Here is a 27,223-nt window from a genome sequence, read left to right on the forward strand (position 1 = left end):
CATATGAATTAGCCAGTGTTAAGGGGGCTTTACACGCAACGACATCGCTAATGAGATGTCGTTGAGGTCACGGAATTCGTGACGCACATCCGGCCTTGTTAGCAACATCATTGTGTGGGACATGTACGAGCGACCGCTAATGATGCAAAATACCAAATCGTTGATTGTTGACACGTCGTCCATTTCCAAAATATTGTTGCTGCTTTTGGAAGCAGGATGTTCGTCGTTCCTGAGGCAGCACACATCGCTACGTGTGACACCCCAAGGAACAACGAATAACACCGTACCTGCGTCCTCCGGCAATGAGGTGGGCGTTACTTTCATGCGGCTGCTCTCCGCCCCTTTGCTTCTATTGGACGCCTGCCGTGTGACGTCGCTGTGACGCCGCACGAACCGCCTCCTTAGAAAATAGGCTGTTTGCTGGCCACAGTGACGTCACAAGGAAGGTAAGTATGTGTGACGGGTCCTAGCAATATTCTGCACCACGGGCAGCAATTTGCCCGTGACGCACAAACGACGGGGGCAGGTGCTTTCACGAGCATGTAAAGCAGCCTTGAGTCCATATTGTATACCCATAGGCTTTTATTTGATAACAATTTCACACAGGATCAGTGTGCTCTATTAAGTATTATATTACTGTAAAATTCCCTTGCAGATACATTCTAAGGGTGGGTTACAATGTTATAATGAGCTCTATAAAATAGCGTTTTGTCATAAAAAATCCTAATGCATGTCATGCAGTCACACCAGCTCGGACTGACACATTGGGGAACAGATGAATTTTCTGGTAGACCCCTCTTCTTGAATAGGCCTCCCGTATGAACAGTGCTTGGCACAGTACACAATGCATTATTTTGCAGACAAAAGCAGCATCTCATAATTCATCTAACAAGCTAACCAGTGGTATATTATACAAAAGCATAGCTAAGCTTATAAATAAAGGTCAGGTAATATTGCATGTAGCTGAAGAGTGGGCCCCAGTAACAATATTACTGTTGGACCACTGGCACCCCAGTGCGACAGTGCAGTCACATATCTGCTTATTTAACCAGTATATCACATAGAATTGACAACTGTGTTGCCTTTGAATTAATATTACATTGCTTTTCAGTTTCTCAGCTAATACACTGAATATATACCGTACTTGTTTGTGTTTAAGGTCAAGCAGAGATTACGGCTGAACCAGACCAAGAATCCTATGGTAAGAGAAGCTGCAGATGAAGACTGATACATTATGGCTAATGTCTCACCCGTTGTATGACAGATAATTAATTCAGAATTATCTTCCAGTTGTGATTATTGCTATGGTAACCAAGGTTAGATGCCGTTCTTCCAGTGGTCTAGCGAGGGATTAGCCTTCACTTGAGAATGAAGCACTTGAAATCTCATGTTTTTGCAAAGAAGATTGTTATTTCTTTGTGAAACTTAATTTTATAAAGAAATGTGTTTTTTCTCGTGCTACTTATTCATAGTAAGACACATTTGGTTTTCATATGCATAATTTGTCAGTAATGAGAGACAATTGAGAAAATGAGCTTCTAAAATTTCAATGCCAATCAGAGGCTCTATTCAGGATTTTTAATCAAATTCAACATTTGCAAGGCAAAGTAGGAAATGAGGTTGGTGACTTGTCAGAGTACGGGCGTTCAGTCTGGAGATAGGTTCTGTCCTAGATAAACCTGATTGTCTAGTGGTTCTCACCCAGCAATGACCCATTTTCAGCTGCAGTTTGAGATTTTTTTTTATTGCTTGCAATCTAGTTTTTGAACAATATATTTATAGAATGTTCCTTATTCATTATCATTATCAATACATTAGTGAAACATATGTGATATTTTACATGGCTCTTTGCAGGGAACAGATCTGACTGAATAGAGCATTGATAAAGGGGTATTCTGATCTGTTACCTCATGAATGTCTGATAAGTGATAACAGAAGCTCCATATGCCGCATTCCTCAAGGGAATATGGCCACATTTATTCTCATACTGACTGGAAAAGTAGCTGCACATGTGGTTGACTTCCTCCAATTTCAATGAGTTGTCAATTTTCAGGAAAGTGAATGCCAAACGCTGTGGAATATCTAAAATAGCAAGCACCTTAGGTACTCCCTGTCCTTGGATCCAACAACGTCTTCCCACCTCTACTCCAGTCTTTCATTTGTTTGTCAAAGTGGCATCACCACTGCAATGTACATCACTGATGTAGCCAATTACAGATGGCATAAGCCACTGAGTTCAATCTGGTCCCTGCTGCAGTAATTTGCGTATAACTACTGTAGCTCTGTCAACATGACTTATCCACTGTAGTCTAAATACTGAACCCATAGTGCCGGAGTTTGACCCCGGGAGGGTAAGTGTATGTTATTTTAGGTATTTTACAATATTTAGGGTTGATTGTTCTGGTTATGGGAGTGCAACCTGTGGCTAGATGCTCGCCCTTTTCTTTGAATGTGTTTTTGAGTAGGATTCTTAAGGGTGCTTTAGACGCTGCAACATCGCTAGCGATAGCACCCATCCCCGTCATTCGTGCGACAATTGGTGATTGCTGCCGTAATGAACATTATCGCTACGGCAGCGTCACATGCACATACCTTCTCAGCGACGTCATTTTGACTGCCGAACAATCCCTCCTTCAAGGGGGAGGTGTGTTCGGCGTCATAGCGATGTCACTGCGGCGTCACTAAGCAGCCGCCCAATAGCAGAGGAGGGGCGGATATGAGCGGCCGGGACATGCCACCCACATCCTTCCTTCTTCATTTCCGGTGGACGCAGGTAAGGAGATGTTCGTCGTTCCTGCGGTGTCACACACAGCGATGTAGGAGATAAACTGTGGAAAAAGAAGCGCAACAGGGTCTTACCCCGGCAGCAATGGGGGGGATGAAAGAGGTGGTACTACTCACCTATAGGGGTTGTGAAAGTCACAACTCCTATAACAGCATGTATGTAACTCCAAGCCATGGCAGCGGTCCCTCGATTGGCAGATAACAGGGAGTAGTAGAATAAGGGTTTCCAAGCCGCGCCAATGACTAGCCAATCATGAGGATTGTGGATTAATATTGCTTTTATTCAATGCACAGGTCAACGCGTTTCGGAAGACACAGCTCCCTTCCTCAGGACAGACTGGCAAGAGAGATTTGATGTTTCTTGACAGTCTGTCCTGAGGAAGGGAGCTGTGTCTTCCGAAACGCGTTGACCTGTGCATTGAATAAAAGCAACATTAATCCACAATCCTCATGATTGGCTAGTCATTGGCGCGGCTTGGAAACCCTTATTCTACTACTCCGTTATACACACAGCGATGTGTGATGCCGCATGAACGACGAACAACATCGTACCTGCGGCAGCAATAATATTATGAAAAGGAGCGACGTGTCAACGATCAACAATTTTTGACGCTTTTGCGATCGTTGATCGTCGCTCCTTGGTGTCACACGCTGCGATGTCGCTAACTGCGCCGGATGTGCGTCACTAACGTCATGACCCCGACGATATATCGTTAGCGATGTCTCAACGTGTAAAGCACCCTTTAGGCTTCGTCATAGATATCCCCAAATGCTCCTAAAGACCCAAACCTTTTCAAAGGGGTTTTCCACCTTCACAAATCCTGTCTCAAAAGTTTTTTTTATACATCTAAAATAACTAATACAGCAGGTACTCTCCCTCCCTGGTGTAGTCAGCATGACTGGCTGTATTCGTAACATAACTGAACCAACAGTAGAGACCCTGTGCTGGACCAAGGGAGGGTGAGTACCTTCTATTAGGTAAATGCATTTGGTTATTTGCTGACCACCCCACCCCTTATTGATCCCTATGGACTTTGTATTATATCTCTTTATTATACTCAATGACATCCCATTTGTCATCTCTGACTTTGCATATTACTATTTTTACTGTTTGTTAAAAAAGGAAGCAGATTGTAATAATCCCATAACATTATTTTTCATAATGCTTTCTATGATTGAAAATAAGTCAATGGCTTGTATTATCACGTATGGGAATTCATTAGCTGACTGTTATCTAAATAGATTCAAAACAAAAAAATGAAGTGTGAGTTCTTTGTAAGTGTTATGTCACACTATAAAAAGGTTTGCTCGCTGCTAATTAGTTCTCAGAAACTGGATGATCTAAGACGGTGGCTCCTGAGGCCTCCGTACACATTAATACACACAAACGTTTGGTTCGTCAAATTGTTCCAGAGTCTCCTAAGAAAGCTGTGTCAGATTCCTTTGTCAGTGGCTTTTCTTGCCACTGAACAAAATGATAAACTGTTGAAGTTCCGATGACCGGATCCATCTATCCTTTAGGTGAAAAGCTTCCAAATAAGTTAAATAAGTCCATGTGAATGGGGACCTTTATACAGCACTCCATAGCTCCGCTTCTGGACCCAGTAGAGCAAGGACAGGGTGGAGAATTGCGAGTAAAGCTTCCTTCCTTTTTGGGACTAAAAAGTGACAATGCATTTACAAAGTTGAGCCTCTAGTGCCCTCTATTTTCCCCCAGATACCTACCTCCTCCAGTGAGATGGGTACTCAGGTCCTTCTACATCCAAGATGGCCACCACAAAAACATAACTTTCATAGTACAGGAAAGCCAGGGGTGGTGTGGTTCAGACCTACTGCTTTACCAATACTATTGAAGAAGCCATTTTGGATGCAGGATGATCAGATCACCAGTTCTCAGATTATTTGACAGCAGTAGGGTAAGAGAGGCACCTTGTAAGGAATACATGACAAATAAAGACTACACATAACAATCCTACATGACATATAGGAGCACGAGGCTGTGTGCTTTTGATACTGTGGCAACATGGCATTCAGTGGTTTGCAATAATATGGACTTCTGATATACTGTGCAGTTGCTGTACCAGTGATATTCTTACTTTTTGTGATGAATTACTGTTAGTTATTATTGTGGATCCTGTTTTGTAATTCATAGTGATTGACGTTGCTTCTTTGTCTTGCTTTGTATACTGTCCAATATGAATTTTAAATAGTTTTTTTAAATCTGGTAATTGTGTACTATGAAGTATATGAATTTTGTAATTAAGTTCCAATACAAGGTAATCAGTAGCAACTAGGTGTATATCTAGACTTAAAGTAATCTTCTCTTGTCATTATGTGCAGGAATGTTTAGTTTATGACCCAAATTTTGTGAAAAGTCCTCTTTAAATAAGCACTCCCAATAAAACTTGTATTCCCTTAGTCTTTCTAAGTATGTGTGTAGTGTATTAAATACTTACCGACCGCCCATCTTCTCTGGTTTATAGTGCCTCTCCATTCCTCTTCTGACTCATGTATCTTGAATTCTGACCAGGTGGATCAAAAAGGGGTTAATTTATGAACTAGAAGTCACTTTTACAATGTAAATCTATGGAGCCTTGTTCCGACGCTCCATAGGGTTAGATTGTATAAGCGACTCCTGGTTCACAAATAAACCCTTGTGTGATCCTGCTGGTCAGAAATTAAGTCATCATAATGAGATAAGGACCGTAGCGGTCCTGGAAACCAGGAAGATGGGCGACCGGTAAGGATTGTAATACATCTACAGACACAAATTTCATCCATTTAAGATTTAGTTACATTTTTAGAACAAACTAAGTTTGTGTACGTAGGGATAAGCGTTAAATGCTACTGATAATGATTGACAGCAGTTTCAGAGCTTGTCGGAGCTTGAGGCTGAAATGTTCTACTGATGACTGATAAGTCTTGTGTGAAACTTATCTATATATCTATATCATTATATCACAATGTCTTTGATACAACCTCCACTCCTAAGAACTTTCTGCTGTAACTCTTCTCTATAGTCCATCTAATTTTTTGTTTTAGATGTTTGACTTACAATTGCTAATAAAATGACAGCAACAGAAAACTATAATGACCAAAATCACACTTCAGCCAGCCTTGCATAGCATATACTGTATGTATTCAGATGAAGCTGTTAACATTTTTATGCACAAACTCCCACAACACGCTTTTATACGGCACATGTGAGCCTTTCTTACCTATTTTTCCATGCTTGAAATCTAAGTAAAAAGTTTCCGTTTAAGAGTCTCAATTATGGAGGTTTTGCTGGATACTTCAATGTCGTTCATGCAACTCTAACCGCTGAGATCCCTACTAACTAGAACAGGGAACTTCTGTCTGTTAACTCCATTCATTTTCAATGGTACAGCTGGAGAGAGCAGAGTACATCACCCAATTAAGGCCATTTTCACATGTGTTTGATATTTCCATTGTTCTGTTATATCATACAGTGGGACGTAAAAGTTTGGGCACCCCTGGTTAATATTAGTTATTGTGAACAGCAAGTTAAAGATGAAATGATCTCTAAAATGCATAAAGTTAAAGATGACACATTTCCTTTATATTTTAGGCAACAAAAATATATATTTTAAAAATTGCAAAAAGGAAAATGGGTAAACACCAAAGTTTTGGCACTCTTGGAGATTTGTGTGCTCAGATAACCTTTACCGAGGTTTCAGACCTTAACTAGACTGTTAAGACCCCATTACACGCAACGACATCGCTAATGAGATGTCGCTGGGGTCACGGAATTCATGACGCACATCCGGCGTCGTTAGTGACGTCGTTGCTTGTGACACCTACTAGCGACCGCTAACGATCCAAAATACTGCAAACATCATTGATTGTTGACACGTGATTCATTTCCCAAATATCGTTGCTCGTTTGGGACGCAGGTTGCTCGTCGTTCCTGAGGCAGCACACATCGCTACGTGTGACACCCCGGGAACGACGAACAACAGCGTTCCTGCGTCCTCCAGCAACGAAGTGGGAGTGACGTTAATGCGGCTGCTCTCCGCCCCTCCGCTTCTATTGGTGGCCTGCTGTGTGACGTCGCTGTGACTCCGCACGAACCGCCCCCTTAGAAAAGAGTTTGTCCGACGGCCACAGCGATGTCGTGAGGAAGGTTTGTGCGTGTAACGCATACCAACGATATTGTTCGCCACGGGCAGCGATTTACCGGTGATGCACGAATGATGGGGGTGGGTGTAATCGCTAGCGACATAGCTAGTGATGTCGCTGCGCGTAAAGAAGCCTTTAGGTTTAGGGCTTGTTCACTATGATTTTTAGGAAAGGCAGGTGATGCACATTTTACAGCTTTATAAAAACCAAGCCTACTCTAACCTTGTGCCAAAAATCTGCAGCCATGGGTTCATCTAAACAGCTGCCTAGTACTCTGAAAATGAAAATGGTGGAGCCTACAAATCAAGAGAAGGCTATAAAAAGATAGCAAAGCGTTTTTAAGTTGCTCTTTGCTCAGTTCGAAATGTAATTAAGAAATGACAGTTAACAGGATTAGTGGAGGTCAAGATAAGATCTGGAAAACAAAGCAAAATTTTGGTGAGAGTTGCTTATATGATTGCTAGAAAGGCAAATCAGAACCCCTGCTTGACTGCTAAAGACCTTTAAGAAGAATTAGCAGACTCTGAAGTTATGATACATTGTTCTACTGTTCAGAGACACCTGCATGAATATGGCCTTCATGGAAGAGTCGTCATAAGAAAACTTCACCTGCTTCCTCACAATAATATTCAGCGTCAGACGTATGCAAAAGAACATCTAAACAAGCCAGGTGCATTTTTGCAAACAAGTTCTGTGGACCAATGATGTTAAAATAAAACTCTTTGACTGCAATGATTAAAGGTATGTGTGAAAAAAAAAAAAAGACAGAATTTCAGGAAAAGAATACCTCTCCAACCATTCAGCATGGGGGTGGATCAATCATGCTTTGGGGTTGTGTTGCAGCCAGTGGCACAGGGAACATTTCACAGGTAGAGAGAAGAATGGATTCAATGAATGTTCAATTAATTATTGATGCAAACATACCATCATAAAAAAACTGAAGTTGAAAAGAGGATGGCTTATTCAAATAGATAATGATCCTAAACACACTTCAAAATCCACAATAGACTACCTCAAAAGGCACAAGCTGAAGGTTTTACAATGGCGCTCACAGTCCCTTGATCTGAACATCATTGAAAATCTGTGGCTAGACCTCAAAAGAGCAGTGCATGCGAGACGACCCAGGAACCTCATAGAACTGGAAGACTTTTCCAAAGAAGAATGAATGAAAATCCCTTAAACAAGAATTGAAAGCCTCTTGGCTGGCTAAGAAAAGCATTAAGAATCTGTGAAAAGTTTGCATGGGCCATTGTCTTTTTTTTGGTAATTTTAAATGTAAAAGATGAAAACATATTTTTTCTACTAAAAGGAAAAGTGTCACCTTTAACTTTATGCCATTTGGAGATCATTTCATGTACAACTTGCTTAAAGGGAATCTGTCACCAGGTTTTTTCCCTTATAAGCTGTGGCCACCGTCTTAGTGCCCTTGCCGCTCTGTTGAATGTAAAAAATACCATTTATTATACTCCCCTAGGGAGCGGTCAGGTCCAATGGGTGTCACTGCTCTTAGTCCACCTCCTCCATCTTTTGCGATTGTCATCCTCCTGCCTAGCTCCGTGTGGATGATGCGTCCTATGTCATCAACACACAGGCCTCCATTGTGCTCCTGCGCATGCGCACTTTCATTTGCCTGGCTGAGAGCAGATCAAAGTAGTGTAGTGCACATGCGCAGGTGGACTTTGATCTTTCCTTGCACCTGCGCATTACAGTACTTTGCTCTGCCCTCAGCAGGGCAGATCAAAGTGCGTATGCGCAGGAGCACAATGAAGGCCTCTGTGTGGATGATGTAGGATGCATCTTCTACACGGGGCTTGGCAGGAGGATGGAGACTGCACAAGATATTCTACAGAGTGGCCTGGGAACATATATACAGTATTCTGGAATGCTGCATATAAGAGCTCAGTGGTGGTTCCCGCAGCTCATAAGGGAAAAACCTGGTGACCAGTTTCCCTTTACCTCTACACAATAACAGTAATTTTGACCAGGGGTGCCAAACTTTATTTCATCCTACTGCAGGTGCAGAACAATAAATGTAACGGCCCAAAAACATTTTCATGGCAGACACTAGAGACACCTGACAGACATCATGGACTCTAATGGTTTCAGCTGGATTTCTGTCATGATATCCATCTGAAGTTTGGTATGTTCAACCAAATCTGCACCAGACCTTATAAATGTGCATTAGTTTTTGAAGAGGGTGTGCTTTATCTGAAGCATTTTTCAAAGCGATTGAGCTCTATTTTTATCAGTTACCTAGGAATACATGATTTTTCTATAAAGAATTTACAGGCTTCTTAACACAATTAGAAGCCAATCATATTCTAAATATTTTAATTATCTTGTAATTAATCGCTTTTGTCCTGAAAATTGCCAAGCAGGACCTTTAGATGATAGAAGGGTAGGTGTGATGATTTTTTTTTTCCTCTTTTGTTACGGGCAGCCGTTTACTCACACCCCTCCTCCATAATACTCTGATTCACCTTCTAAATCCATTTTGGATAGGAACCTTTGCAGAAATGTATAATCATATTACTGATGACCGTGTACAGTTGCAGAATAAATGAGCGTTCAGTTAATTCTCCAGCAAGCTCCTATTCCGTGGGCTGTAAGGCTGTCTTCCATGAGTAATTAGATCTTATTAAAGCAAAAGGAAGACAAGAAGACACCATTACAGGAAAAATAGATCAGTTAGATAACAGTAGGTGTCATTTTTACGCTAAAGGAACTGATTACTACATCCCAGTATTGCTACAATGAAAACTGAAATTTCAAATGGATTTCACATATCCTTTGAACACTAACAATTGGTTAATATAATTTATTTAATAAAAAGTACAGTGCAAAAGAAGTACCGTAGATCACATTTTGTTTCCTGCATAAAATAAGCCTGCATTGCTGAAATAGTACTTTTTTTCCTTTTTTTTTTCCTCCAGAGGATCACAGATCTGTTTCACTGTTTAACCAAATTTTTACCTTAAAAAAACCCTTGTTAATTATATTGGCTGATAATCATTATTAGTTTGTCTGTTCAACAGGACGCTATAGAAATTCGTAGGGGATAGTCCACTTTGGATATTCATTTTTAGTTAGGAGAGGCCATAATGAAAATTGTTTAAAGGATACTACTACTGCTTCCTGGTTTCCCCGAAAATAAGACAGTGTCTTATTTTTTTTTCTCCCAAAAAAACAGTAGGTTTTATTTTCAGGGTAGGGCTTATTCTCAGGGAAACATGGTTGGGGATCATCATACTGATCAGACTCCGGGCGTATGCGTGGCTCCCAGGTCCCCCTGTGATCTCTGGTAGGGTGCTCCCAGTAGGTAGGCTGCACGGCGTCCTCCCCTACTTCTGGCCGACACTCGCACATCAATTTGCACACACACTTGTACATACAGACAAACACACACCTCTGCTACATACACAGTTACACTTACATACACAGCTCTGCTACATGTAGTTAAACGTACATGCACAAATCTGCTATGTGTGTGCACATACTCTCAGACACAGCTCTATTGCACAGTTACACTTGCACACACACATCAGATTGCTCGCTCGCACACAAACACACACAATCAGATTGCACACACATAGCAGATTGAACATACAATCGCACGCACACACACTCACCATATCCGGTAATACCACTTGCTTCCAGCCAGCAGGGGACTCTCTGCTCTCTTGTCTCTATGATGCATTTCATTGCTGGGTCCTCCATGCGTTCCACCCGATGGTCCTGTTGCTACACTGCACAGCTTTCCAGGTCCTTACTGTATGCTGGCCAGATGCAATCGATATCACTGGATGTGGGGAGTGTGTGTGGGTGTGCGTTTTGCCACAGGTCCTTGATGTGTTCCACTTCTCCTGGTCAGCATCTGGTGAGTATGATCGTGGGGTCTTCTTTGTTCTTTGTTTTTTAGGGGTGTTTGCTTTATATAATAGTGTCCTGCAGTATTCATTAACTTTTTTAGCTGTATGGACACCACTAGGTCTTATTTTTGAGGCAGGTCTTCTATTTAGTCTTGCTGAAAACTCTTGCTAGGCCTTATTTTCAGGGGAGGTCTTATTTTCAGGGAAACACAATAGGACTTACAGCGATTAATTGTAATTTGCGGCAGAACTTGGTACAATCTGTTCAAATCCCCCTCACTTATTTTTATTGAAACTATTAGGCAATAGAGATTCACATGACCCTGATCAATCAGCCACATTGATAGTAAATGTTCGCCATACCAGATCACTGTGAATCTCCTATTTGCAGCATTCATGGGTTCCTCTTCTGTTTAGTAGGCACCTGCAATGTCATGCTTTAGTTTCACAATGATTTTAAGGATTTCTACTAATCAGAAGAGGTTTTGGGATGTCACAGGTGGTAGAACGTTCTCAATGCTCTGGTCCCATGCATACTGATATGACTGCTGGATCAGGATCCTGCTAAACTTTTTCCACATCTCTAATGGTCAGATGATGGGTTTTCCAGCCTTTCCTACACAACACACTTCTATTTTTATTACGGTAATTGTGTCATTTCAATCAAGCTTTCTAAGTATTGTTAAATTTATATTTGGTTACTTTTTTAGGCAATGATTCAACTACTGTACAATCCGGCAGAGGAAATTGCCCTCCTCCAGGTCGTAAGCAACCAGACTCACGAATGGCAGTAAATGATGGAGATTATGGTGGAACTGACCAAGATGGGAAGGACTACAGTTACAACACTGCAGATAATGAAAGCAGCAGAAGTCCTGGAGGTTTGCCATTTTCTTTATTTTTCTATTAAAGGAAAACATTTTTTTATTTCTAAAAATACTTTACTTGTAATTTTTGATGCACTGTTATAAGCCAAAGAAAAATATTAATTTCAAAGAAAAACAAAAACGCCTTTTTTATACTTTATACTTTGCTTTTAGATTGATTTCTGACTTTGCTAAAGAATGTAATAATCAGCATTAACTGGTATGAAACCTAAATATGTTCCAGCTATGATACAGTCTGACACGTTAGACTTTCACACACAAATAGATAATATTGATAAGACAACTACGTTCCATCCTTCTTATTTAGATGGGTATTTGTGTGTTATAACATATAATAGTTTCGTTGATAACAGATACCTAACTTATTATTTTTTCTTCCACATGAGTTTGCAGTAGATTACACTTGACAGTGCCATGACAATATAGAAGACAAAAAAAGAAAATTATATATTCTGTGGTTCATATTTTTGATCTTGTGGATATTTGAAATTACTTCATTTAATTTTATTTGAGAATCTCAAGTCAATTTTACTTATGTTTGAAGTATGATATTCTCTTCATGACAAAAGAATCCTTTAATGTTCTTCATCTACAAAAAATATTTTATTGAAGCTCTTAAGACCAAATGTCTTATGGATTCTTGTTCAAAACAAAATTAGGAAAAATGCGTCCATTGTTTTCACTCCTGAAAAAGCCCTTTAAGTTTTCTGAATAATCATTGCACTTGATAAAGTAGGATATGTTACCTCTAGTAGCAAATACCATATTTCCCCCAAAATAAGGCACTGTCTTATATTAATTTTTGCCCCCCAAAATGCACTAGACTTATTTTTGGGATATGGCTTATTTTGGGGGAAACACAAGTTTGCGATAATTCCCCCCCCCAAAAAAATAGGCAGACACCCCTAGGAGAATAATACTTACTATACCGACCAACAACAGGCGCTCCCAGCAGGTTCTTCTGTGAACAGCAGTCCTCCCCTGCTTCCAGCTGGCATCACTCTGTTCCCACCCACCCCCACACACACACACACACACACACACACACACACACACACACACACACACATCAGATAACAGGAACATCATACATACATACATACATACACATACATACACACACACACACACACACACACACACACACCCACACACACCCACACACACACCCACACACACCCACACCCCCATCCGGTGATACTGTACTTCTTCTGGCCTGCAGGGTTGTGGAGCGCATATAGGACCTGCAGTAGAACTCATCAATGCATTCTACTGCAGGTCTTCCAAGTATTCCACCTCAGGTCCTCGCGTTGTATTGTGTCCCAGGTTCCCGGAGCAGTACGGTATCACCGGATGTGTGTGTATGCGTTCCATCGCAGGTCCTTGAAGTGTTCTACCGCCGGTCCTTGCGTTCAACAGCATCCTGTTTGGGGTCTGTCTCCTCTCTTTTTGGGATGTCTGTTTTGTTTACTGAAGTATCTTTAACTTTTTTTAGCTGCCTGGACACTTCATTGAACAGCAACTAGGGCTTATTTTGGGGGTAGGGCTTATATTTAAGCCTAAAGGGGGCTTTACACGCTACGACATCACTAATGCGAAGTAGTTGGGGTCACGGAATTGGTGACGCATATCCGGCCGCATTAGCGATGCCGTTGCGTGTGACACCTATGAGCGATTTTGCATTGTCGCAAAAACATGCAAAATCGCTCATCGGTGACATGGGGGTCCATTCTCAAATATCGTTACTGCAGCAGTACCGAAGTTGTTCCTCGTTCCTGCGGCAGCACACATCGGTACGTGTGACACCGCAGGAACGAGGAATCTCTCCTAACCTGCCTCCCACCCGCAATGCTGAAGGAAGGAGGTGGGCGGGATGTCAGGCAATCACAAACACATAAAAACACCTAGAAAACACCCTCAAAGGTGTCCAAAAGGTGACAAACAACTCCCAACACAACACAAACACATTGGAAAGTGACAAGGACATATACTCATGCGAAAACAAAAGAGCAGGACAAGGAAAAAGAGAAGGAGACACAGATATAGGCATGGCACGCCCCTCTAAAATCATGTAAAACACCGCAAGGTGACTCCAAGTGGAGTCTCCCTTTTTCCAAAAATTGGGCCACACACACACACACCCCTTCAGTGGCAGCACTTGTGCTCCAGTTGTACACTTCACAGGTAGATTTGCATCAAGCACATTCAAAAATACGCCATACATAACCGTCCCCAGGATGACACTGGGGTAGGTAGCAAAGTCTTTCCTGATCCCAGCTCTGTGCAAATTGGATCATTTTTAAAAACAATGTAAGCAAGGGTTACTCCAAGCGGAGTCTCCCTTTTTTCCAAAACTTGGGCCCCACACACACCCACCCCTTCAGTGGCAGCACTTGTGCCCCAAGTGTACACTTCACAGCTAGATTTGCATCAAGCACTTTAAAAAATACGCCATACTTAACCGTCCCCAGGATGACACCGGGGTAGGTAGCAAAGTCTTTCCTGATCCCAGCGCTGTGCATCTTGGATCATTTTTAAAAACACAGCAAGGGTTACTCCAAGAAGAGTCTCCCTTTTTTCCAAAAATTGGGCCACACAGACACCCCATCAGTGTCAGCACTTGTGCCCTAGTTGTACACTTCACAGCTAGATTTGCATCAAGCACATTCAAAATACACAAGCATTTACTCTCCCCAGGATGACACAGGGGTAGTAAATTCCTTGTGGATCCATGACTTGTTCATTTTGATGAACATTAGTCTGTCCACATTGTCACTGGACAGACGCGTGCGCTTATCTGTCAGCACACACCCAGCAGCACTGAAGACACGTTCAGAGACAACGCTGGCAGCTGGACACAACAAAATCTCCAAGGCATAAGTGGAGAGCTCTGGCCATTTTTCAAGATTTGAAGCCCAAAATGAGCAAGGCTCCATTTGCAAAGTAATGGCATCGATGTTCATTTAGAGATACTCCTGTATCATCCTCTCCAGTCGTTGACTATGTGTCATACTTGTTGTCTCTGGTGGCCTTGCAAAGGAGGGTCTAAAAAAATTATGAAAAGATTCAATAAAATTGCTGTTACCAGCACCATATACGGTGCTACTGGTGCGGGTAGACTGTTGAAGATGACGAGACCGTCCCATGTTTGTCAAGTTACAACTGGGAGATTCACTCCCTGCACCTGCATGGTTGTTTGGTGGAAAAGCCAAGCTAAGATCGAGTAACAGCTTCTGCTGATACTCCTGCATACGTGCATCCCTTTCTATGGCTGGAATTACGTCACAAAATTTGGACTTGTACCGGGGATCTAATAGTGTGGCAAGCCAGTAGTCATCATCACTTCTAATTTTGACAATACGAGGGTCATGTTGGAGGTAGTGCAGCAAAAAGGCACTCATGTGTCTTGCGCAGCCATGTGGACCAAGTCCACGCTGTGTTTGTAACATAGAGGTGCTAACCGTTCTTTCTTCCTTTGACATCTCCCCCCAACCTCTTTCAACTGAAATTTGACCAAGGTCTCCCTCATCCGCTGAGTCTTCCATGTCCATGAACAGTTCGTCCTCCATTTCTTCATGTTCTCCTGCACCTTCCTCAACATTTCGCCTGCTACCATGCGCCCTTGTTGATCCCTGTCCCCCATGGTCCCATGCCTGCTGCGTTGGTGATGATGAACGTCTGGACCTTGGTGATGTTGTTGTGTCTTGCACATATGAATCCTCCTGTAGTTCCTCCCCTTCCTGTTGTCCCACCCCCTGACTCCGAATAGTGTTTAGCGTGTGCTCCAGCATGTAAATGACTGGAATTGTCATGCTGTTAATGGCATTGTCAGCGCTAAACCTATTTGTCGCCATGTCGAAACTGTGCAGAAGGGTGCATAGGTCCTTGATCTGAGACCACTCCATCAGGGTGATCTGCCCCACCTCTGCATCTCGTTGGCCCAGGCTATACGTCATGACATATTGCACCAGGGCTCGGCGGTGCTGCCACAGTCGCTGTAACATGTGGAGAGTCGAATTCCAGCGTGTCGCCACATCGCATTTCAGGCGATTAACCGGCAGGCCGAAAGACGTCTGGAGCGATACAAGTCGCTCAGCAGCGATGGTTGAATGGCGGAAGTGAGTGGACCCGTAGAAGTCTGGCTTACAGACGAAACGGCCGTCGTCCTTTGGAGGGACTCGCATCCTAGTCACCTCCCGCATTTTTATCTGCACCGATGAAAAGAACGCTTGAATAAAAAAGAAATTGTTTGGCATAGCAGCTGTTTGCGGTCGATTTTTTTCATCTTCCTGTTGTTGAATGGCGGAAGTGAGCAGACAGTTTTCATGCCCTGTTCAGAAGGCCATCTAGGCCGGGATAGTGTGTTAAAAATTGCTGGACAACAAGGTTCAACACGTGATCCATACAAGGCACGTGTGTCACCTTGCCCAGGCGAAGGGCCGCACCCAGGTTTGCATCATTGTCGCACACGGCCTTACCAGGCTGCAGGTTGAGTGGAGACAACCATTTATTAAACTCAGTCTCCAGAGCTGCCCAGAACTCAGGTGCTGTGTGACTCCTATTTCCAAGACATGTCAAGCTAAAGACCGCCTGATGCCGTTGCGCTCTGCTGCCAGCATAGTAATGAGGGGTGCGTGATTCCTTCTGCGCAGTGAGAATGCTGGTGGCCTGACCAGGCAGGCTTGGGTGGAGGTGGAGGACCCAGATGAGGTGGAGGAGGCAAAAGCAGTGGCGGAACTTGGACAGACAGAGGATTGACACACAAGTCGTTGGGACGGCAAGACTTGTGCAGCAGACCCTTCACCATCTATCACCATAGTTACCCAGTGCCCAGTCAGCGACATGTAACGTCCCTGTCCATGCTTACTGGTCCAAGTATCGGTTGTGAAATGCACCCATTCACACACAGAGTTTCTCAAGGAAGCGGTGATGTTGTGTGCGACATGCTGGTGTAGCGCGGGCACACCTTTCTTAGAGAAGTAGTGGCGACTGGGCATCTGGTACTGAGGCACAGCGACAGACATAAGGTCTCTAAAATCCTGTGTGTCCACCAGGCGGAAAGGCAGCATTTCGGTAGCCAAGAGCTTACAGAGGGATAAAGTCAACCTCTTAGCTTTGTCATGGGTCGCAGGAAATGGCCTTTTATTTGTCCACATCTGAGGGACAGAGATCTGGCTGCTGTGTGTAGACGGTGTTGAGTAGGGTGTCCCTAGAAAAGTGCAGGTTTGTGAGGAAAGTGCAGGCGTAGACATGATGTTGACTTCATCCAACGTTGGTGCTATCGATGTCTGAGAGAGCTGTACACACTCACTTGTTTCCCCTTTCAAAACAACTGACGACCTACCAAGCAAACTGCCTGTTGCGGTTACAGTGGTGGAAGTTGTGGGTGGAAAAACAGGTGTGACAGCTGTCCCCACAGTCCTAGAAGATGACGAGCGCGCGGATGCACTGGAAGGGGCAGGCGGTGGATGGTTCGCTCCGCTAGGCCGCATTGCAGCACGGTGAGCTTCCCACCGGGCCATATGATATTTATTCATGTGACGATTCATGGAAGAAGTTGTCAAACTGCTGAGGTTTTGACCTCTACTAAGAGAACCATGACAAATTTTACAGATCACATAATTTGGGCGATCTTTTTGTATGTCAAAAAAGGACCAGGCTAGGCAAGGCTTAGAGGGCATGCGACCTGCTGATCCACCCCGACTAGTGCTCAGAGTCACAGTGGTGGCTGAGGATGCAGTTGTAGATGTGCTACCAGTACTCCGACTCTGTCCAGGAAGGCGCAAGGTAACTTCGTCGTCAGTTGCATCCTCCTCCACCATCTCTGTTGACCTCCTCGAGGGTCTGACTATGGGTTGACAGTAGGTGGGATCTAGAACTTCCTCATCAATTGTTGTGTTTGCACTCCCCTCCCCCTCAGACCGAGCCTCTTCTTGCCCTGACCGAATATTTAAGTTGTCATTCCAATCTGGTATCTGTGTCTCATCGTCATCAGTATGTTCCTCATTGTCTATTACAACAGGTGTTTCAGTTTGTGAAAAAGGGTCAACATTATGCTCAGAAACTTGGTCATCACGGCCTGAATCTGAGTCACAAAGGTTCTGGGCATCACTGCAGACCATTTCCTGGTCTGTACTCACTGTAGCTTGGGAGCAGACCTCTGATTCCCAGGCTATAGTGTGACTGAACAACTCTGCAGACTCAGCCATCTCAGTTCCACCATACTGTGCAGGGTGGATGGAGACTTCAGAGCTGGGAGAAAGCAAGTGTGATTGGGATGACAACTCAGAGGACTGGTGTTTTTTGGATGTGGTAGTTGAGGTGGAGGAGAGGGCACTTGTTGGACTACTTGAGATCCGTTCAAGCATTTTCTTTTTTTGGCCATCATCTACCTTTGTTCCAGTTGTTCGTGTCCGTAAAAAAGGGAGCACATTGGATTGTCCACGGTAAGTAGTAGACATCCTACTTTTGCTGGAAGATGGTCTATCTTCAGCAAATGTTAATGGAGCTTTGCCACCTTCCCCAAGGACAAACCCTTTTTTTCCTTTTCCAACACGCCTCTTCCCCTTTCCACCAGCATCTGTCATTTTGCCACTCATTTTGATTGCGACAAGATTGTGCACTTAAAATGTGGTAGTAAAAAATTGAGAGGTGGTGTAGATTGCAGCGGTGGTCTAGCTTTATTAACAGCAGAATAAACAACAATAGCTATCCCTGACAATGCAACTACGGCCCTTAAACTTAGTTTGCTAGTATAATGGCTTAGTAACAGTGAGTTTGAGTGTGCAATGCAGAGGTGCTGCACATAGGTTTGCACCAGTTGGACACTAATGGAAGTCCAACAGCCACTTTTAGGATGCCACTAAGTTTACTCAGTGTTTGCTAGTATAATGGCTTAGTAACAATGGGTTTGAGTGTGCAATGCAGAGGTGCTGCACATAGGTTTGCACCAGTGGGACACTAATGGAAGTCCAACAGCCACTTTTAGGATGCCACTAAGTTTCCTCGGTGTTTGCTAGTATAATGGCTTAGTAACAATGAGTTTGAGTGTGCAATGGGCAGGAGGGTACAGTGGCAGGGTTGTGGGTCTGGGTAGAGGAAAGGAAGCCTCCCTTTCTATCCCTCCTAATGGGGAAATGCAGCGAGGAATCCCTGACCTTAGCTACACAGACGCTGTAATCTTGTGTAGCTGTTAAAATCTCTTTTCACGGACCTGACTGTCACCTATGGCTCTGACCCTGCCAATATTAGCCCTTACAAGGACTAATAGAAACTTCTATCCCTATTCTGTATAGCGCTGTGTATAGAGCGTACACAGCAGTATCAGAGACAGGAGCTACGCCAGCGGTGACTGACACCAAGACGCAGAAGGCAGATAATGGTGTGCTGGAGGAAAATGTCCGTTTTTATAATGCAGGGACATGTGACATGGACATCCTATCACACATGCCGTTGCTTCTCTGGCTAAAAGTCCATTTAGCTGTGTGTGTGTCTGGGATTGGCTGACATGCTGGCCCGCCCCACTACACGCGCGCGCTTAGGGAAGGAAGACAAGGAAAAAAAAAATGGCGATTGCCATTATCCAAACAGCAGTGATCTGAATGCGCTGTTCCCGCACACTATACGCTGAAATTTCATAATAGTGTGAGTCACAGAGTGACTTAAGCAGGCTTTACACGCTACGACATCGCTAATGCGGAGTCGTTGGGGTCACGGAATTCGTGACGCACATCCGGCCGCATTAGCGATGCCGTTGCGTGTGACATCGAGAAGCGATTTTGCATCGTTGAAAAAACGTGCAAAATCGCTAATCGGCGACATGGGGGTCCACTCTCAAATCTCGTTACTACAGCAGTAACGAGGTTGTTCTTCGTTCCTGCGGCAGCACACATCGCTGCGTGTGACGCCGTAGGAACGAGGAACGGCCGCTATGCAGAAGGAAGGAGGTGGGCGGGATGTTACGTCCCGCTCATCTCCGCCCCTCCGCTGCTATTGGGCGGCGGTTCAGTGGAGTTTCAGTGATGTCGCTGTGACGCTGCACGGACCGCCCCCTTAGAAAGGAGGCGGTTCGCCGGTCACAGCGACGTCGCCGGACAGGTAAGTATGTGTGACGGCTGTGGGCGATGTTGTGCGGCACGGGCAGCGATTTGCCCGTGTCGCGCAACAGATGGGGGCGGGTACCCACACTAGCGATATCGGGACCGATATCGCAGTGTGTAAAGTAGCCTTTACACTATTACAGCGGAAAGCCAGCTAGTAATTAGCTTGTCTTTTTGCTGCTAGAACCGTTCTCGAACGTATCTAGAACTATCGAGCTTTAGCAAAAAGCTTGAGTTCTAGTTCGATCTAGAACAGCCCCCAAAATCACTCGAGCCGCGAACTGGAGAACCTCGAACCGCACTCAACTCTAGTCTTTAGTCAGGACTCAGGACTATTCCACTAAGGTCTGCTGGGTTCAGCTCATTAGTCTGTACAGGAACTGTCAGGGCCAGTTGTAGTTTTTAAGTGTGTTACCTTTTTTCCCTTGCTATGCATATGTACTTCATCATTGTGGGCTCTTGGCTTGTGCTTTTCTATGTTTTCCATAAAATAAAGAAAATGCTTTGCTGATCTATCTCTGTATGAGAAGTTTGGAACTTTAGATCACCAGAAAGTGAACCCACTTACTTGTTGGATCCCCCAAGCTAAATTTAAATACTTATTGTCACTACAAAAATATTAAGCCCCAAATGCAATTACTAACAATTTTTTTTTTGAAGAGCAATCTTTTTGACCATGTACAAAATACAAATACAAAGCTCTTGCTTTTCCAGTACCTTTTACTTTTAACTTACTGTGGAGGACATTATTACGTTCTGGGTACCTGTGTCAATAAATAATTTCCAGAACGGCGAGACACTGTAGTGTTTACTTATTAAAGTTGCTTGGCAGAACAGTTGGCGCACTAATTAGAGTCCATTTACATGCTGTGTATGGTCCCTAGGTATGTCGGTACATCATAACCTTGTCTGCTGTGCATTTATTTAACTCCAGCCTGTGATGTAAAGTCATTTCTCTTAAATGTGACTTTAATAGTAAGAAAATGTTATGTTCTTGCTTCAGCATTAGTAGTATACATGTTTCTATGCCTCATTTATCATAATCCATTTTCCAATGCGCAAAAAATAATATATGGCCTAGTACATTTAAATGAGCTGAATGAATAATATAGTCTTATCTTTGAAGCAACTAAACAGTATAATTGCGTTTCAATTGATCTCTCCCAACCTTTAATATGATTTACTTGTATGATTATGTGTAATTCTAGCATAAAATCCTCCTCAGAAATTGTAATATAAATGGTTTAACTTTTGTTCTTGGCAGACAGACATTCGGAGAGGGAACTGTCCAGTAGGGAAGTAGTCTACTCTAGATACAAAACATGGGTCAGTTTGCTAATAAGAATGTGATCTATTGCACTATCCGGAATACAGAACAGTTATCTTTCAATACAGTTATTAGGAACAAATTTTAAAAAATGTATTACATGAGTCTTTGCCTTCTCTATTCACCTCCCTGTTCTAAACTTGGTGATAAAAATAAGCATTGGCAGGTTATGCAGGAGAATTTCAGACATCCGCTGTATTTTTCGGACTATAAGACGCACCGGACAATAAGAGACACTTAGGTTTTAGAAGTGGAAATAGGAAAAATAAAATTTGAAGCAAAAAATGTGGTAAAATATGTGGTAGCACTCTGCTCCTTCCTCTGTTAATACAAAATTAATTTTCACTGCTCCCTAAGCCCATACTCCTGTCCACCTTTTGACCAGCTTATGTGCAGAGAGGTGGGAAGTATTATGGGTGTGGGGAGCAGTGATTATTCATTTTCTTTAAATGGCAGGCACACGTTCCAGATGCTGGATTCCTGTTCCTGCCTCCTTCTCCTTTCTACTGTGACCACCGCCACTGCCCCCCCACAGAATGCTACAGCCATACTTTAAGACACACCTCTCACTTTCTTCCCAAATTTTAGGAAAAAAGTGCGTCTTCTAGTACAAAAAGTACGGTAAGTAATTCTCTGTGTTAATTGTTGCTTCATTATGGAAGGTAACATAAATGGGACTTATGAAAACAGCATAGATTGCTGAGCTATGGTGTTTGCATAACTCCCATTTATTTCAAGAGGAGTTTCAGAAATATTATAGCATAGCCACTCTTGGATGTTTCCATAGCTCCAACTCTAGTAGTCGCAGCTTGCACAAAATTATTCCCATCCTAACTGTGATCAGCTAACAAGAATAACTTGTTTTGTATCAGTGGAAACTAATTTACTAAAAGAAGTTATCCAGTATTTTAATTTATAGTCTATCCTGAGGACGAGTCATTAATACCAGTTAGGTGGGGATGCATAACCCAGCATCCTCGCTGATCAGCTGCTCCCAGTGGGGGCTGGATGTTATCAGTTGCAGAGCTGCAGGGCACAGCTCAGTCAACTGCATAGAGAATATGGCCAAGTACTGCACAACCGTACCTATTCGAATGAATCATGGTAGATTTGCAGTAGCTTACTGTGACCACTGTGCATATGATGGAGCTGTGATGTTCAGAACAACCTCTTTAAATTCCTCCTTACTATAACCATAGGAGTCCAGTAGCTAGTCTTAAGCAGGCTTTACATGCTACGATATTACTAGCAATTGCAAGCGATATCGTACACAAAAACAACCGCCCCCGTCGTGCATGCGATTTCGTGTGATCGCTGCCGCAGCAAACATTATCGCTATGGCAGCGTCACACGCACTTACTTGGTCAGCGGCGGCGCTGTGACTGCCGAATAATCCCTCCCTCAAGGGGGAGGGACGTTCGGCATCACAGCGACGTCACCACGACGTCACTAAGCGGCCGGCCAATCAAAGAGGAGGGGCGGAGATGAGCGGGACATAACTTCCCGTCCATCTCCTTCCTTCCGCATTGCGGCCGGCGGCAGGTAAGGAGACATTCCTCGCTCCTGCGGTGTCACACACAGCGATGTGTGCTGCCGCAGGAGTGATGAACAACATCGATAATCAACCATTACCGATTTTTGGTTTTGGGACGACCTCTCCATGGTGAACGATTTTTCCCATTTTTGAGGTCGCTTAAGGTCGCTAGTAAGTATCACACGCTGCGATATCGTTAATGACGCCGGATGTGTGTCACTAACAACGTGACCCCGACGATAAAACATTAACGATATCGTAGCGTGTAAAGCCCCCTTTAATGTTGATTAATAAACTTTCCTGTAGGTGTGTATACATATCTTCCATCAATAGAAAATAGTCTGGCTCACTCATAAGTGTAGTTGGTGCCTCCGAGAAAAATAACCGTAGAATCACAAGATAGCTCGGGCACACAGTAAAGGTAAGAGTCCGACACAAATGATATTTAGATTTCAGTAAGCTTGTTTTATTGATGCAAAGGACCAAAAAAATCTGACGTATCGGCCTTCACATATAGGCCTTCCTCAGAGATGGTCTATGGTACAAATTCACAGAAAAAAAAAAGCAGAATTATTACATGTACAGACATACACATGTCATATGAACATTACAGTCTGAAAACATAAAAGTAGCATCAACAAGCATATAAACACTGTTGTTAGGTTGAAAATCAAAGAAACAAAACCATATATCAAAAAAGTTCCATTTTTTTAAATGATCTATATTTTTGAGAAGGTCCGCACTACTCAAAATGAGGACCACCCTAACCCTGGACAATACGAAAAAACATAGGACATACCTAAATGGTTATGGAAGAACTATGTATTCGAGTGACTACTCAAAACGAAATCCTCATGGTATACACGAATGCCTAAAGATAGACAGATGTAAATATACTAGAGCCAGCCATGAATGAGGGGTTTGAGTAGAATAGAAGGTCTAAGAAACGTAGAAGAACTAGAGCAAGGAAGAGGAAACAAAAGAAGAAGGGATTGTGGAAAAAGTCAGTCGCAGAATGTATAGCAACAGGTGAAGAGGGGATGGAAACGAGGGAAGACCTATAACAGGACAGAAATGGAAAAAAAGGGGGAGGGAGGCAGACACAGAGGAGAGAGAACGGATGAGTGAAAAAAAGGAAAAAGAAGACAAACACTGCACATGAAAGCAACTAATGAAGATACCTTTGTAAACATCAGGAATGCAGTAGATTACACTCTGGTAATAAATAGGTACTACCGGGGGCCAGCTTATGCGGTACTATGAGAAGAAAGTTTGTAAATTGTAATCAATATGGAGTTTCTATCCTACTGGTATAGGATGCTAGATGTGACTACTATAGGTGTATACATACCTAATCAAAGGGTAGGAAATGCACACAGGACTGCCAGTCAACACAGGTGGTTGTACCTTTTGTAAATGTCAGAAGGCTGGACTAGTGGCTAGTGGGATCTAAATACATGAAAATAGATTGCATATACTGGTATTGTCCTCATAGGATCAGGAAAGCATGTAGCAAAAAGAGAGTGCACATACCGCTCAATGAGAATACTGAACAAAAAGATTTCTTTCTTTCTCTAGAAAAAGGGCCAATGCCCAGGTGCCAAACACCTAATGTTTTTAGTCTGTGAATGCACAAAAAAGTGTGAAAATGTAAGATTATGTCACCTGGATTATTATCACATAGAAAGCCATGCTATAGTGAATAACAAACCTTAATCCTATTTAAGTGTGACCAGATAATCCTGAAGCAGGAGATAATATGATTGGGGGAAGGAGATGAAATTCCTGAGAGAATAAAGCAAAGAGCAGGTTGAGAAAACAGATCGTAGCCAGTAGGATAGAAAGAGAGCAATCTATACCTGGTGGTGGAGAAACTCCTGTGTGAATACCATTTGGAATCCTGCGATGCACATGGCAGCAGGAAGGAAGACCTATTTAAGAGGTGCTTAATTGCTAAAGGGGAATCACCTGTCGGTGAAAGCCAGGACCGGACCGTGGTGCGCGGGAGGCCCAGGCGCAGAGAGACCTCATAGGTCAATCAGCGCATGCGCCCACGGCGGCCACAGCCGGTCTGTGTGCGTGATCGATGACGCGACGCCCATGTGATCAGGAAAAGAAGAGGTGAACCGCTATCGTGAAACGCATGAATCACGCATGCGCAGAAGGGCCAGCAGGCCGATCGGCGCATGCGTAAGCAGCGGTCACGATGTGCAAGTGATGGATGGAAGGAGTGGGCCGGGCGCGGGCGCAGACCGGCCGGTGAACCGGCCGAGACCACGCACGCGCAGGTACACTGACGTCCAGGAGATGGTGGATGTTGCCAACAGGGATTCAGTGCCGTGACGAAATCGTGCATGAATTAATTACAGCGCCTGAAAGATAAAAGAAACAAGTAATGATGAATAAGAGCCTGTGTAAACCACATAAAGAAAATAGTATAGAGGAGCACAGTATAGACAAATATCAAAGAAAGATAATCTAGGAACTAGATCAAAGAATGAAGGGATCAAAAAGAGAAGGATGAATGGAAAAATACAGACTAGATAGAGGTTATACATAATATGAGAGAGGGAAATTTTTTTTTAAATTTAATAAAAAATCTCATATTCACGATCCAAACCCAAAGGCTCTAATGTCTGTAACGTGTATATCCAATAAGCTTCGCGCTCCTTCAGCCTCTGTATTCTGTTACCCCCCCTCCTGGGTGAAAGTACTTGTTCCAAAACCTGGTACCGTAACTGAGCTACCGTGTGACCAGCTTGTATGAAATGAGCGGGAATGGGTAGGAGAGTCTGCTTACACCTAATTGTTGATTTATGTTTACTAATCCGGTCTCGGATATGTTGGGTCGTTTCCCCAACATATCCGAGACCGCAAGGACATTTGATCAGATAGACCACGAACGATGAATCACATGTAAAGAAGTCTTTGATCTGAAAGATGCGCCCCGTCCGGGGATGAGTGAAGGTGCTGCCTTTTGTGATGTTAGAACATTGAATGCAGTGTAAACACGGATAGTTCCCAGTGCGGGCTGTCTGTAATGTCATCTGTCGTTTTTGTTTCTTTGGAGAACCAATGTCTGCCCGTACTAACGTATCCCTCAAGTTTTTTGGGCGCTTGTTGCAAAAGAGGGGTCTATTAATGAATTCCAGAATATTAGGATAAGCTTGGCCTAAAAGTGACCAATGTTTAAGAATGGAACCCCTCACTTGTGCCTGAAAGGGATAAGTGGCTACAAAAGGTACTCTGGGGCCCGATTGTGAACCGGACAGTCTAGTGACAGGTTCCGGTGTGGCAATTCGCTGGGGGTAACCCCTAACAATGAACTTATCACTCATCTCTGCCATGCGTCTTTCTCTCAAATCAGGATCCGACACTATGCGTTCAACTCGTTTAATCTGAGATGCTGGAAGTGCCCGCTTGATGTGACTCGGATGGGCACTAGTAAAGTGCAGCAGACTGTTCCTGTCAGTGGACTTAGTGTATAAATCAGTAGAAATAACTCCACTGGGGGACTTCAAGATAAGTACGTCAAGAAAATTGATTTGATGCAAATCTGAATGTAAAGTGAAACGCAAGTTGGGCAGACAACTGTTAAGGTCAGAATAAAATGTATTAAGACTGCAGGAATCACCATGCCATATCATGAAAATATCGTCTATGTATCTCCGCCATGTAATAACATGTGACGAGAACATAGGATGAGGATAGACGAAGGTGTCCTCAAAATCCGCCATAAAAATGTTTGCATATGGGGGCGCTACATTTGATCCCATCGCGGTCCCTTGAATTTGCGACTCTTACCTTTACTGTGTGCCCGAGCTATCTTGTGATTATACATATCTTCCAGGCACAGTCAATGATTAAAAAATTTTACTGTACTCCTAAATCCAGAATGAGTAAGATTTTATACAAAATAAATTATGTTTTACTGAATCTTTCCTCACAACCCTACATCAAGCTGTTAGGCCCTTGTGCTGCAGCGATGGTAGTATCAGTGGCAGGTCAAGGGTAGGCAAGACTCTTGGCAGTTCAGGCTGTGTGGACCCTTCAGTCACCAGATATGTTATGCGATTGGTTAGGTACTGGGCATGGTTATATGACTGGTCACAGGATGAAGATACATTTGCTCAGGGGCCTGTATGAGAGATAACAAAAAGATGGAGGGAAAGGGATAAGCAATAGTTTTTGTATGATACATTATGAAACATATAGAATTTATCTTTTTTAGAATGAATATAAACCACATAAATCAGATACACTATATTGGAATTGAGGATACTTTGTGTTTATTATGCAATAATGGTGCTGTAAATAAGAGACAAAGGTATACACAATAAGGGATGACACTATGTAATAAAAGATAGTGTTGTGCATAATACGGGAGGATGTTATATAATTAGGAATTACACTCTATACTATAGGAAAACACTAATACAACATGGCACTATGTATAAGAGAGGACACTATAACTGGGTTATACATAATGAGAGGACGTCATGTAATAATAAAGCGCTATACAGATTGAGAGTAGTTTACAGTATATAACAATGAACAGAACATAATAAAGTAGGGAACTATAT

At 43.1% G+C, this 27,223-nt stretch overlaps 1 protein-coding gene across 3 annotated transcripts in view; it reads left to right on the forward strand.

Moving 5' to 3' along the window:
* The window catches only part of RPH3A (rabphilin 3A), a 514,708-nt gene that overhangs the window by 399,946 nt on the left and 87,539 nt on the right, over window positions 1–27,223 (forward strand). For all 3 annotated transcript variants that reach the window (XM_075323991.1, XM_075323981.1, XM_075323999.1), the window contains 2 exons: window positions 1,160–1,201; window positions 11,504–11,674. In XM_075323991.1, the coding sequence (XP_075180106.1) occupies window positions 1,160–1,201; window positions 11,504–11,674 (213 nt within the window). The remainder of the gene's footprint in view (window positions 1–1,159; window positions 1,202–11,503; window positions 11,675–27,223) is intronic.

The sequence above is a fragment of the Anomaloglossus baeobatrachus genome, chromosome 1 (assembly GCF_048569485.1).
Source record: "Anomaloglossus baeobatrachus isolate aAnoBae1 chromosome 1, aAnoBae1.hap1, whole genome shotgun sequence".
Lineage (NCBI taxonomy): Eukaryota > Metazoa > Chordata > Amphibia > Anura > Aromobatidae > Anomaloglossus > Anomaloglossus baeobatrachus.